The sequence below is a fragment of the Trichosurus vulpecula genome, chromosome 4 (assembly GCF_011100635.1).
Source record: "Trichosurus vulpecula isolate mTriVul1 chromosome 4, mTriVul1.pri, whole genome shotgun sequence".
Lineage (NCBI taxonomy): Eukaryota > Metazoa > Chordata > Mammalia > Diprotodontia > Phalangeridae > Trichosurus > Trichosurus vulpecula.
The window spans coordinates 281,759,614-281,772,496 of NC_050576.1; the positions used below are offsets into that span (position 1 = coordinate 281,759,614).

Here is a 12,883-nt window from a genome sequence, read left to right on the forward strand (position 1 = left end):
AGTTCCTTCTAGCTATCCCAGGTTTGTTTTCTTTCTGGGAGAAGAAGGCCTGAACTATAGGTGGTATCACTAATGCAGACTGGACTGTATAGATTGGGCGGTGGGGAGCGTTGCTGTTGAGGGTGGGAAAGGAATTGATTCACCACAGTGAGAATTGTTTTGATATGTAATGGAATGGTTAGTCCCTTAAGTTGTTTTCCTATGCTTTCTAAGTGGGATGAAATAAAGGCTGCCCTGAATCTAAAATATATATTGTCAGCTTAAGTATTTGCACAGGTAACGAGGGCCCTTTCACCCACATCTGTAGAAACCTGAGGTCCCCAGGAGGTATGTACGTATGTACGTCATCCCTTCCTCATTCTCAAGAGGTCCAATGACATCACAGGGGTAAATCTCAATGGGAAGGACTGCAGGAGCTGAAGGGTAATTTATGAGAAGCTCCTAGTTCATATCAAGCCCAGAGACGAGTGTTCTGGGCTCTGGGTTCCATCTGGTTCTCCATCACTGTCACTGTAGAAAGGGGTGGGTTAGGTCCCACATCTTGCATTGGTTTTTTGGATGGCCAAAACATTCATCACCTAATGACAAAGTCCCTCCTCCCCTCCACCACCTGGCCTCCTTCAGGACTCAGCTCAAGTGTCACCTTCTTCTGAAAGAGGACTTCCTTGGTCCATCCCAATGCTAGTGCCTTTTCTCTGAGATGACTTTCCATTTATCCTGAATGTATCGTCTATGTTCATGGATGTTCTGTACGTTGTCTCTCTCACTAGATTGTGAGCTCCCAAAGGGTAGTGACTGGTTTTACTTGTCATTATAACCCACTTGGCAAATCATTTAGTGTCTCTGGGCCTCCAGACTTACCTAAGGACACAGAGGTAGCAAGTGGCCATAATCCAGATTCCAAAACAGGTTTCTCTGCAATCCCACAGTAGAACTAGATCAGGGGTGGGGAACCTGCAGCCTCAAGGCCATATGTGGTCCTCTAGGTCCTCAAGTGAGGCCCTTTGACTGAGTCCAAACTTCACAGAACAAAACTTTTTTATTAAGGGCCTTTAAATAATTTTTTTCTGGTGAAGTTTGGAATTAAAGAGGATTAACCAAAGGACCACGTATGGCCTTGAGGCTGCAGGTTCTCCACTCCTAGATTAGATAATAGTTAAGTCCCCTTCGAGCTCCAAATTCTATACCCACTTCTTCAATATTATAAGCTGCTCATCCCATTGTGAGACAGTCCCATGACTAACAAGCTTCTCCTTAGCATTTGAGAAAATGCACCTCCTGGCCATTTGCAGAGGTAGGCAACTATGAGTGGGAGCCTGTATGCAGATGCTGTTTTTGTCCATTGCTTTTTATGCCTTTTTCTTCTAAATCTTTGTTGCAAGGGATGGCTCACTAGGTAAGGTAGGGAGGGGTAGGGTGATCTACATAGGTGATGCAAAAAAAAAAAGATATTAACAAAAACAGGATCAAAATACTTACATAAAAAATTCTTCCTTGTATTGAGCCCACCCATGGGTCCTAGTTCTGCTCAATCATAATACATGACAGCCCTGCAGATGCTAGAAAAGAGGGCTCATGGTCCCTTCCCCTCCCTTCAATGTCCTCCAAATTATGAGGGTTTCTACAAGCAGGTGCTCACCCTATTACAGGCTCTATATGCCAGCTCCAGGCAGCAATGTTGGGGATTTTGCTGCTCCCACTGGAAGCCATTAAGAGAGGAAAAGCAGGGGATCCTAGAGGCCAATCTGATTCTCAGAAGTTCCAAGTATACACATCAGAATCTGAATTTTAGAGCTGGCAAGTGTCTCAGGAGCCAGCTAGCCCAGCCTAGGCAGAATCCCTCTTACCATAGGATGGGGGATCACCCAGCCTTTGTTTGTAAACCTGTAGAACCCGTCCCTAGGCAGCACATTGTTTTTTTCCTGACATCAAGCCCCAAACGGTCTCTTTCCCATTCCACCCATTGTCCCTCAATAGATCTGAAGGCAAACAGAACCAGATTTAAGCTTTCTCAGTACAATTATCATGGGTCTACCATCCCACCCCTCAGAACTTTCTCCATGTTAAACATCCCCAGTTCCATCATTCTTATGGCCCTCTTCAGTGCCCCAGATTTGGCCTGACTCTGAGAGTAAGGGGATGGTGGTGGTGGTGATGAGAACAATAATAGCTAGCATTTATATACACTTTAAAGGTAACAAAACGCTTTACAAATTTTGCCTGTTGTCCCTGGAAAGTTATACCTTTCTTAGTGCAGGTCAAGACTATATAAGTTTTTCTTGGCTGCTATATAACACTGTCGACTCATATAAAGCTTGCAGTTCACTAGAAACTCTAGATTTTCTTCAGACAAGCTGCTTTCTAACCATGTCTTGCCTAACACATATGAAATTGATTGCTTGATCCCAAGTTTAAAACTTTACATTGACCACTATTAAATTTCATCTTACTCATTTCAGTTCAAAGTTCTACCACATCACTAATTCCTTCCCAGGTTATGAGAGCCTGGTTTCCTTTGGGGGTGGGGAGAATGACTGATGTTGGGTGAGTGCATTTTCAGAGGCCAACCTGTACCTACACATTCTAAGAAATACACAATATTGGTCACAAGCTTCCAGACACTTAATCTCTCACATATAACCCCATGGCCAGGACCTCACCCCTAGTCCACTCTCCCCCCTCTCCCCCCCCCCAAAAAGCACACACAGAGAAACTGATTGGGAGGGATCTGGTTTTCTCTTTATCGTTCAAGGAACTCCCATCATACCAGCGTCCCACAAAAGGCACTTATATGGAGCTATATCCTACACCAACCCTGCCCAGTCTTCCCTGCTCACCACTCTAGCTCCTTGTTTAAGAGGAATAAGAAAATACTCTGATATGTATTGCCACTCTGACTCCCCCTTGGCACTGGAAGAGGCCTTCGGGTCTATCTTAGGACCAAAGAGATCAGGGTGGAAGGAAGGGGGCACAGGCTCTGGATTTCCTGGGAGCTACCCCAATGAGCAAGCATAGAGGAGTTAGGGAGAAGGGCTGTATGGCTTAGGTTGGCACTAGAAAAAAAGTGTGGCCTGGCCCCCAAAACTCCTGGCATCCTAATAGCCCCGTTAGGAAACTTTGGGACCAGGAGTCTGCTGGGAGAGAGAGAGCATCCCTGGGCATAAGGGGGATTCCCATGTAGTCACCTTAAGCCAGACCCAAAGCAAGGGGCATATGGAGAGTGGACAGATAGAAGCAGGCATTGAGTTGCACTGAGTTGAGGGATGAACTGCACCCTCCACCTCCCAACACCATGGGGCAGCTTGGAAAGGGAGACAGGATATCTCAGAGGCTCTCAACTCCACCCCACTTGGGGGCTGCAACCAAACCTTTCAGCCAAATTAGCCACCAGGGAATATTGGGAAACTAAGGGTACACAAGACTTAGCTCCAGGATTAGTGGGGCTGGAGCAGCAGTGGAGCAAGGGGATGAGGGACTGGCATCCCCAAGTTTTATTTGCTCCGTTCAGAAAATAAGCAATTTAAAAAATGTAAAAATCCTTTCCCATCCCACCCTCCTTCACCCCTCAAGTCCTAGGCCTAGAAGAGGGATAAGGGGTGACTTCCCACCCTTTCATCCCCCCTGCCCCTTTCCTCTAAAAATCTATATACACATATACATATTTATATGGCACAATGAGGGCTGGGAGCCCTGGTCCCCAGCCCCTTCTCCCTCCCCTCCCCCAGACCCCACCTGGGGACTGAAGGGGTTAGTCATACCCAAATGGATGCTTCATTTGGCCTGGGACATTAATGGTTAAGGCAGATGTGATGAAAAAGAGGGGTGTGGAGGGGAGGAGGGAAGGCAGGAAGAGCTAGGGGAGAATGGGCCTCTCAGGCCTGAGAATGTTATATTACTGAGGGAATTCCCATATTTGCCCCCCTAGCCCAGCCCCTGCAGACCCTAGGGGTCAGAGGCAGTATTTGTAGGTCCTTTTCAGGTCTAGGGCAGTAGGCCCTTCTTTGACACACTTCAGTTTCCCCATCTGTAATAGTCATCCTCCCCTTTTTAACAGGCACTAATTGAAAGAATCCATTTCAGAAGGAAAGTGTAGGAGCTGCCCCAGAGGGACACAGAATCAAACCTCCCCTCCCATCCTTCTCAATTGGATTGTTTTTAGGGAGAAACCTGCTTTGGGGACATATCCTATGTTTTTCCTTACCACACCCAACCTCTGGGGAGAAAGGACTCTGAACAAGGCACTTTGTATCCAACCTTGCCTACCAAGAAGGGCAGGCTGGGGTTGGGGTGGGAGTGGCAGTTCAGGGGGTTGAGGCACTGGGTCACAGAAAACTGAAACACAAGAACCGTTCCCTTCTACTCCCCTTCCCCACCTCCCTAAGAAGGGTCCCAATATTTGGCAGCAGAGAAACTCAGCAACACTGGAAGGGAGGAAAGAGAACAGAGGGGTCAGGAGTCCCCACCTCCAACCTTAACCCCCCCTCCAAAGTCCCATTTCTGGGGCAGGAGAGTAAGGCACTGATACTTGGTACTAAAGGACCCGGCCAAATGTGGAGGGAGTCTGACAGAGGAGGTGAAGCCTGAAGCCTGAGGTCATCTTCGGTCTTGCTGATCCTTTGTCTCTCTGATCACCCTCATCCATTCCTCCCATTCTGGATCTGGTGAGGTGGGCTGGGCTGGCTGGTGTCAGTGGTTAAGGGGATAGTGTCCTTCCCCATGGCACTGAATTTAAAAATTGATTCGTTTCTTTTCAAAAAAAGAAAGGAAGGAAGAGGGTAACAGGAAGTTCAAGTGTGAAGAGGGAGAATCGGCTTCCATGATGCTGAAGTGGGGGCCCGATGGCAGCGAGTGCCTGTCCAGACCCAGCTCTGTGAGGCAAGCAGGGGGCCTAGAAGCCGGGAGACCAGGAGGGGCACAAGCCCCATTCCCCACTAGCTCTCAGTCCTATGTTGTTTGAGCACCGAGTAGACGTCGTCAACACGGCTGAGCCGTTCAAAGAAAGGAAGGAGGTCTTGTAGCTCTGTGTCGCCCATGTTGTCAAACCATGAGGCCACTGGGACCTAAGAAGAAGGATGGGGACCATGGAAGAGGGTTCCCTTTCCATCATCCCAGCACCACTGGGACAACAATCCCACGACATCCTGTCTTAAGATGGTGCCTGGAGGGGTCTGTCCTGAGTAGGGAGATCGATTGGCCTCTCTTCATCAGCCCCACTTATCTCCAGATCCTTTGTCCCACCTTTGACCCACTCCTCTGCTCAGTCCCAACTCCAGGAGTCTGTCTCTTTCCTCCCCTTCCCAGCTATGCCTCATACTCACAGCATTGTCTGGGTGGAAGACATAGGAGGCTGGAGAATTGTCCAAGATGAGCACCCTCCGAAGGTCCCGGCCCAGACGGCTCAGGTCTTTGACATAGTTCCCTCGGTGGAAGACACAGGACTCTCGAAACAGCCGGGCCCGAAAAGACCCCCACTTGTCCAACAGGTCAGCGACAGGGTCTGCATACTGTGAGAGAGTGGGGGGTCAGAAATGGATGGCATGATGTATAGTGTTGGATTTGGGGTAGGGAAGGCCTGAGGTTGGAATCCAGCCTCAGCTATTAACCAGCTGTGGGCAAACCAAATAGTAACAAGTAACAATGTTAAATAATAACATTGTCTGCCTCCCAAGGTTGTTAGAAGATCAAAGGAGAAAACATGGAAGGTGATTTGCAAACTTTACAATGCTACATTGTTACTATTATTATTATCATAGTAGGAGGGCTTGAAGGAGAAGTCAGGACCTCCCCAGGAAATTGTCATCTTTACCTTAGCCTGGCTAGTGGTGAGGAGTAATGGGGATCTTAGCAAAGGGGACTCGGGAGAGAAGTCCTAACTCTCATACCCACCCACCTCATAGGAAAAGGAGGAGGAGGGAAGGAATGGGGGTTTGTCCAGGGAGCTGCCCTACAGCAGTGAGGGAAGGGGGAGTGGGTTATGAAGGCCAGAGCTCACCTTGGCCAGGCTGGCTGTGAAGAGCACACACTCAAACAGCTCCCCCATCCGCTGCAGGAACTCGTCCACATGGGGCCGCTTCAGCACATAGACCTGAGGGCAGGGTCAGTGAGAGGACTGGCCTGGCTGAGAAGGGGAGCACTTGCCAGCCACCCTCCCATGGGAAGTAAAGGTGGAGAAGCCCCGAAACTCTAGCTGATCCAAAGGTGGAGGGACCAAATCTCCTATTCTCCACACCCGCCACTGCTGCCATAACTAATTCCCTGGCCCTACTCATCTAATAGGAGGAATGAGCCTTTGGTCACATTCAGATTGCTAGGGGAAAGGCCTACAGGTATGGCAGGGGGACAGGATAGGGTACCCTAGGACCCTCCTCACCCCAAGTGATGCTGGGGACCGGCCCCCGAACCAAGTAATGGAGAACAGGCTGAAGAGAAAACAGCCTATCCTGGATTACTTGAAACGGGTCCCGGCCATGGGGTGGGGTGAGAGGTCAGAGGAGAGCAGAAGGATTTGGGAGAAGAGGAAAAAGCAAAAGGCTCCAGACTTTCTCAACGGGGCCAAAATAAGAAACTAGCTAATTAGCTGTTTGACCTTGGACCAAGTCACTTCCTTCCCCATTCTGGGGCTCAATTTCACAATCTGTAAAATGAGATGATTGGCGTAGATCAAACATTCTAATGTTTACTGTGTATGGTGAAGTTTACAGACCTTTTCTCAGAATCATGGTTGTAACTGCACAAAACAAAACTCACAGGATTACAAGGGACATAAATTATCCTGTTTAGTGCATTTATCAAAGTAGCAAAAAAATTTACGGGCCCCTGGTTAAGGACTCCCCCACCCCCACCCCAGACTCTATTATACCTAAGGCCCCTTCCAGCTCTAACATTCTGAGATTCTAAGTGTGTGGGGAAACTAGAGAGAATAGTGGGACATGAGGAGATCCTGGAGTGTGGCAGCCTCAGAAATTCAAAGTGGGGTTGGCTCTTCCCTGTCTTCTTACCCTTCCACTCACCCCACCCCCCCACTTCCTGCCCTCCCCCATCCACTGACCTGGTGAACCATTCCATCAATCTCCACAGGGATGATGAAGTCTGCATTGTTCACGGGCTGTGGGAGATGCAAAAAGGCTGTGGCCGATTGACCGAGTGACCGAGCTCTGGCCGTGGGGCCGAAGCACACTTCCAGCCCCTCCCTAGGAGACTGGGGGAAGGAAGGGGAGGGAGGAGAGCCAGGCCAGCAGGCAGGGGGGAATGAGAAGCACCAGCCCCAGGACCTTAGAGGGTGGTGGGAAGGATCGTGCTGGGGCTGGGAGGGTCCCAAGGTCAGAATCCAACCTTAAATGAACTGTGCACCAAGGTCTCATCCAGGTCGATAACCACACAGATTTTGCCCAAGTCCTGGGCTTTGGCCTCAGGAAGCAGATATTTAGCTGGTGCCTGTAGGAGGACAAAAGGGGACAGGTGGAGGGCCACCAAGAGAAAACAGGACAACTCAATGTTGCCAAATGTGTCTTCTTCTGGCCTCAATCCTGACTTCTTTTTTTTTTTTTTGAGGGGGGAATGCAGGGCAATTGGAGTTAAATGACTTGCCCAAGGTAAGTCATTTACAGCTAGTAAGTGTGTCAAGTGTCTGAGGCCGGATTTGAACTCAGGTCCTCCTGACTCCAGGGCTGGTGCTCTAATCACTGTACCACCTACCTGCCCTCGACTTCTTTTTTTTTTGTTGTTTGTTTTTTGGAAGTAATCGGAGCTAAGTGACTTGCCCAGGGTCACACAGCTAATAAGTGTCTGTGGCCACATTTGAACTGAGGTCCTTCAGGGCCACTGCGCCCACCTAGCTGCCCTTCAATCCCTACATCCTAAGGAACACTTCTTCAGCAGCCCCCTCCTCAGGAGAGCATGGTGCAAAGTGTCCTAGATGGGAATCAGAAGCCCAGGATTCTGGTCTTGGCTCTGATACTCACTCCCTAAGACCTGGAAGCAAATGATTTCACCTGTCCTCAGTTTCCCCATCTGTAAAATGCACATTTATCTGCCCTATCTTGTCTCCCAGGGCTTCTGGGAGGATGAAATGAGAAAATGTCTGTCTCTCTCATGCCTCGGAAATACTAACGATAATGAACACCCAAGGTTTGTAAAGTACTTGAAGGCTTGAGATAAGGCATTTGTTACTTAGTTTGACATTCACGATGAAGTGGTTTGGCACAGTGGACAGAAAGCTGACCTTCCAAGAGTATGGAAGACTTGAGCTCAAATATCCCCCTCAGCCACCCAATAACTGACTTAACATCCCAGAGCTTAAGAAACTCTATTAAGACTATACATAAAGAGAGAGGGCCATCACACATTGCTGGAAGGGCTTTCCTCCTTTGGGAGTTCTCTGTGCCAACATCATAGATCCAGTTCTCATCCGTGATCCTTTGAACCACTCCCGTGAGGTAGGAATGGATGTTATTTTCTCATTTTGCAAGTGAGAAAACTGAAGCCCTGTTAATTGCTAAATGACTCGCCCAATTAAAGGCATCTGTTAAGTACATGAGGTGGGATACCAAGCCACCATCCACACCACCATATTAAAGCTAGGGCTAGGCACTTCATGTTTACGGAGTCGAGCTGAATGCCATGAAAGCAATTTGAAAAGTTGAGAGCAGTATACAGATTCAAGAAGTTATTACTCTAATGATTAACTCAGGGGCTCACGTGGCCAGGAGGGCCAGGTTAAAATGGCAGCTCTAATGCTTCCTAGCTGTGTGACTCTGGGCAAGACACCTGACCTCTCTGGGACTTAGTTTCCTCATCTGTAAGATGGGGATAGTAGCACCTACATGCCCTACCCTCAGATTGTTGTAAAGAAAGCCTGCTGGGGCACATCTAGGTGGCCCAGTGCATAGAGCACTGGCTCTAGAGTCAGAAGGACCTGAGTTCAAATCCATTCTCAGATACCTACTAGCTGGGTGACCTGTAACCCCAATTGCCTCAAAAAAACCCTAGAAAGTAAGCAAGCATGCTGGGAACCTTAAAAAGTCACCTAAATGTGGGTGATTTGTTCATTAATGTGTGGATGGTGACAGAGGTGACAATAATTATACTGCCCCTTCGGGGGGAACCTTGACAGTTTACTGACCTTGGGAACAGTCCCATTTTCCTCCACCAGCAGGGGGGCATTATTGTTAATGGGCACGGGCTCAGAGTCATCATGACACAAGCAGCAAAACAGAGAATGGAAGATTCCTCGGCTCCGGGGTTTCTTTGAAGGCGATGATGGCTGATCACCTGTGGAGTCCAAAGATGATTCATCAGGCTGGTCCTGACTGCAGGACGAAGACCCATACTCAGCCCCAGCCCTTGGCAAGATCTGAACATGAAAGAAGCCAGGATGCTCAGGGAAAACCTACATTCAAACCAGGTAGAAAGGCAGCCTGATGCAGTGGAATGAGTCCAAAGGTCCGATTACAAATTCTGGTTCCATCCCTCTTACTATTAGTGTGGTCAAGTCGTTTTAACTTTTCTTTGCATAAGTAACATGGGCTCAATGACCTTGGAGGTCTCCGCCAGCTCCAATCTATGCTTCTATGAATCTAAAACCCTTTGAAGATCCACACTTGGGCCTGAGGCCCAAGTCAGGTAACCTTGGGGCATTCCCAAGGATGCAAAGCTCCCAGCCATCTCCTCTCTACAGAAGCCCTACTCCATCCCCTGGCTGCTAAGATGGGAACAAGGCACACAGACAGCCACTGAACTGGAGGGCACAGTTGCCAGCCAAGCATTTCCTCAGTCAGACTTGGCTGTTTCCCATCTGTGGGGCTGCATCCCTCACTCCCAACCTGTGGACTCCCCCTGGGGGAGTCAAAGGAAATCTGTTCAGGTCAGGAAGCAGACCAAAACTTCAAAAATGATGCCAATGAAGAATTCGGCTTAGTATGAACCAATGCATAGTATCAGAATAATTGACAAGATGACTCTGGTAACATAACGGAAAATAACTTTGAAAGACATCAGAACTTTGAGGGAGAAACGGTGAGGCATGTCCACCACATCTTAGAGAGAAGCCATGGAGCAGACGTGTAGAATGAGACATTTGTCGGATGCCGCCAATGGGATTTTTTTTTTAACTGACTAGATTTATGAGTTAAAAGAGGGCTTGGGGGTGGGGGGTGGGTAGCTTAGTGTGTAGTGACAGAGATGCCAAAAGAAAGGATTCTCAGTTAAACATTCAAAGCAAAAAAAGTTCAGAAGGGACACAGGGCAATTTTATTACAACCTTCTTAAGTTTAAGATACATTTTTAAAAAATGAACATAAGAGCTCATGGTCTCATATATACATTTTTAAAAAATGAACATAAGAGCTCATGGTCTCATACACAATCTTTGTCCATTGGAATATAGTGAAGTGTTTGTGTTTGTTGGTGACTTGAGTTTCTGAGAAAAACAAAAACAAATTTAAAGGGGATAAATCAAGATGCCAGACACAGGGAGTTATGGCCCTAAGACTGGCTGGCCCCAGAGAAGTAACATTATGCCATGAAATCACAGGATTTGAAGTCAAAAGGGGCCTTAAGACCCTCAAATTAAAATCTAAATTCCTCGTTAAAAAAAATTATTCTACACTTAAATATTAGAAAAGGGCAGAAAACAAAAAGACTCTATTTGAAACCGTGAATTTCCATTTTACTGCCTTTTAAAAAAGTATATAATATATTCTACACATTACTTTCCAAATTGTCCTCTGTTCCCCTCTGAACAGCCTTATGCTCTCATAGCATTAAAAAAATGTTACTATAGCCCGCTGGTTTTTTACTTCATTATTGCTAATCTCCTCTACTACCCCACCTCCCCTTTAAATTAAAAACCTAAGGAGAAAAAACCAAGGCTTTTCTTGTCACAAGGAAGTAGAGTCCACCAAAAACCAAGTTGCCAGGTCCAAAAATCTATGGCTCTGTACCTTGTGTCCATCACCTCAGTCTTAATTTTACAGATGAACAAACTGGGCTTCAGGATGGAATAGTTGGTAAACAGCAAAGTGAGAATTTGAACCCAGGTCTGTGTTGTTTTCCCTATCCTAGGACAGACTTTTTCTCCATTGGGACACACAAATGTCCAGCTGGAAATCTCAGACACAAGGATAGATAACTCTCCCTCTCTCCCTCTCCCTCTCTCCCTCTCTCCTTCCTCCCTCTCCCTCCCCCCTCTTGAGCCTTGGACATGGACCCTTAGATCGAGGGGCCCCAGCAATCTGCTGACAGTACCCTAGCTATTACCTCCCACCAACTCCCTTCCTGCCTTCTAGCTCCTCCCTCTGGAAATTAGGGTTCAATGTCCACAGCGCCAGCTGGCACTAGGGGGGAGTCCGGAGAACAGCCAGACACTAGTGAGCCTGTGCTCCGTCCCACACCATCTGGACTGACACGTCCCAGGCCCTGTCCCCTCATGCTCCCCTCCCCTTAGGCCTGAAGCAGCTCTAACCTCCTGCCTCCCGAGCTCACCGAACTTCGGGGGCTGGGGTCTTTCCGCCCCTGCGGCTGGATAATAAGGAAGTTAGGTTAACCACCGCAGCACATGCGATAACGTCAATTTCAATCCAGTTGGGAGACCCAGTCTTTGTATGGAGCTCCCACTTCCATGCTCTGTGAGTCTAGAAGGGTGCTCAAAGCAAGCCTGCTGGGGTGTGATAGAAAGCTGGGGGTGGGGTCGGGGTTTGAAAACAAGTGACGTCCCTCTGGTGTGTGCAGTGTATGCTCAGATAGGGTATCCCCCCACCCCAAATGTGCATACACTTGCCCAGGTTTCTGACTGCCTGATGCCTCCCTCTCCTTGCTAGGGTGCTATGAAATCTGCTTCAAGGTGAGCTGGGTGGCCCTGAGAAGTGGGTGTCCTTGGAATCAATGCTTTCAAGATCGAGTCAAGAAGTGAGGGGAAGGCGAGGGACGGAGCACCCCCCCACTCCTTACTCCACCCCGACCCATTCTTAAATTAGCAAAGTACGGTCCCTTCCTCACTCCCCGAACCCACAGCATACACCCCCTCTTCGTCACCACCCCAACCTGACACCTGGCTCGGAAGGGGGTGGAGTCTGAGTGGCCTTGATTCGCCCCCTTCTAACCCCTAAATATGCAATCCCCCAGGCACAGCCCGTTACTTCCCAGGGGGCCCCCAGCTGCCTGGGTTCAGTTCCCAGACTCCCGAGGTGGGGGTGGGGTGACACGGAAGACCTCGTTGCCTCAGCCTCCCCCCGCCCTGCCCCGCATCCCCTGCCACATTCCACTTGCCAGCCTCAGTTTCCCCACTGTGGCTCAGAGAGAGCTCCAGAGTGAAACCCCGCCCCACGTCCCCAGAGCTGGCAGTTCAAACTCCCAAGCACTATAGGGTGCTTTGAGATCGTCCAGGAGAGTTGGGACAGGGAGTGAAGGCGAGCGAGCGGCCCAGGAGCCCTTGGCGTCCGGCTGGCCAGTGCACCCCCTCCCTTCTCCCCTCCCCGAGCCCTGCACCCTTCCCTCCTCCAACCTTGCACCCCCTCCTCTTTCCTCCCCTCCCCCAGCCCCGCCGGCCCGGCTACCTTTCCCCCGCAGCGGGCTCCGCGCCTCTTCCTTGCTAATCTGAGTGATGACGGCCGAGCTGTCCATGGAGCCAGGCGGGCTTGGGCCGGACTCTGCCCCCGGCGCCCGGCCCCCCCCCCCAGCTCGGGCCGGAATGGGGGCGCGGGGGGGGAGGGGAGAGGGAAGGAAGAAGGGATCCCCAGGAAATAAGGAGGAGGGGGGGAGGCTCGAGGGGGGGGAGGGAGAAAAAAACGGGGGGGGAGGGAGGGGGCGCGGAGGAAACTTTGTTACAACATGGAGTTTCCTCCCCGCGAGGCGGATACAAACATGGAACCCGGGCGCCGTTTCAAGG

At 49.4% G+C, this 12,883-nt stretch overlaps 1 protein-coding gene across 1 annotated transcript; it reads right to left on the minus strand.

Annotated features, from left to right (window-relative positions):
- Positions 1-2,717: 2,717 nt before the first annotated feature.
- Positions 2,718-12,883, minus strand: CTDSP1 (CTD small phosphatase 1). The gene is made up of 7 exons (XM_036756781.1): positions 12,552-12,883; positions 9,122-9,270; positions 7,333-7,434; positions 7,049-7,105; positions 5,993-6,085; positions 5,319-5,504; positions 2,718-5,060 (listed from the first exon to the last, which is right to left on the minus strand). Exons 1-7 carry the CDS (start codon positions 12,616-12,618, stop codon positions 4,932-4,934), a joined length of 783 nt encoding a protein of 260 aa, XP_036612676.1. The 5' UTR covers positions 12,619-12,883; the 3' UTR covers positions 2,718-4,931.

Bases quoted from the DNA above. Each gene is read 5' to 3' on its own strand.
- CTDSP1 (XM_036756781.1), bottom strand. From the start codon at position 12,618: ATGGACAGCTCGGCCGTCATCACTCAGATTAGCAAGGAAGAGGCGCGG. The intron at 7,106-7,332 runs GTTGGATTCTGA...CATCTCCCACAG, and splicing joins TGGTGCACAGTTCATTTAAG to CCCGTGAACAATGCAGACTT. The intron at 6,086-7,048 runs GTCAGTGGATGG...CCCTGCCCTCAG, and splicing joins TTGATGGAATGGTTCACCAG to GTCTATGTGCTGAAGCGGCC.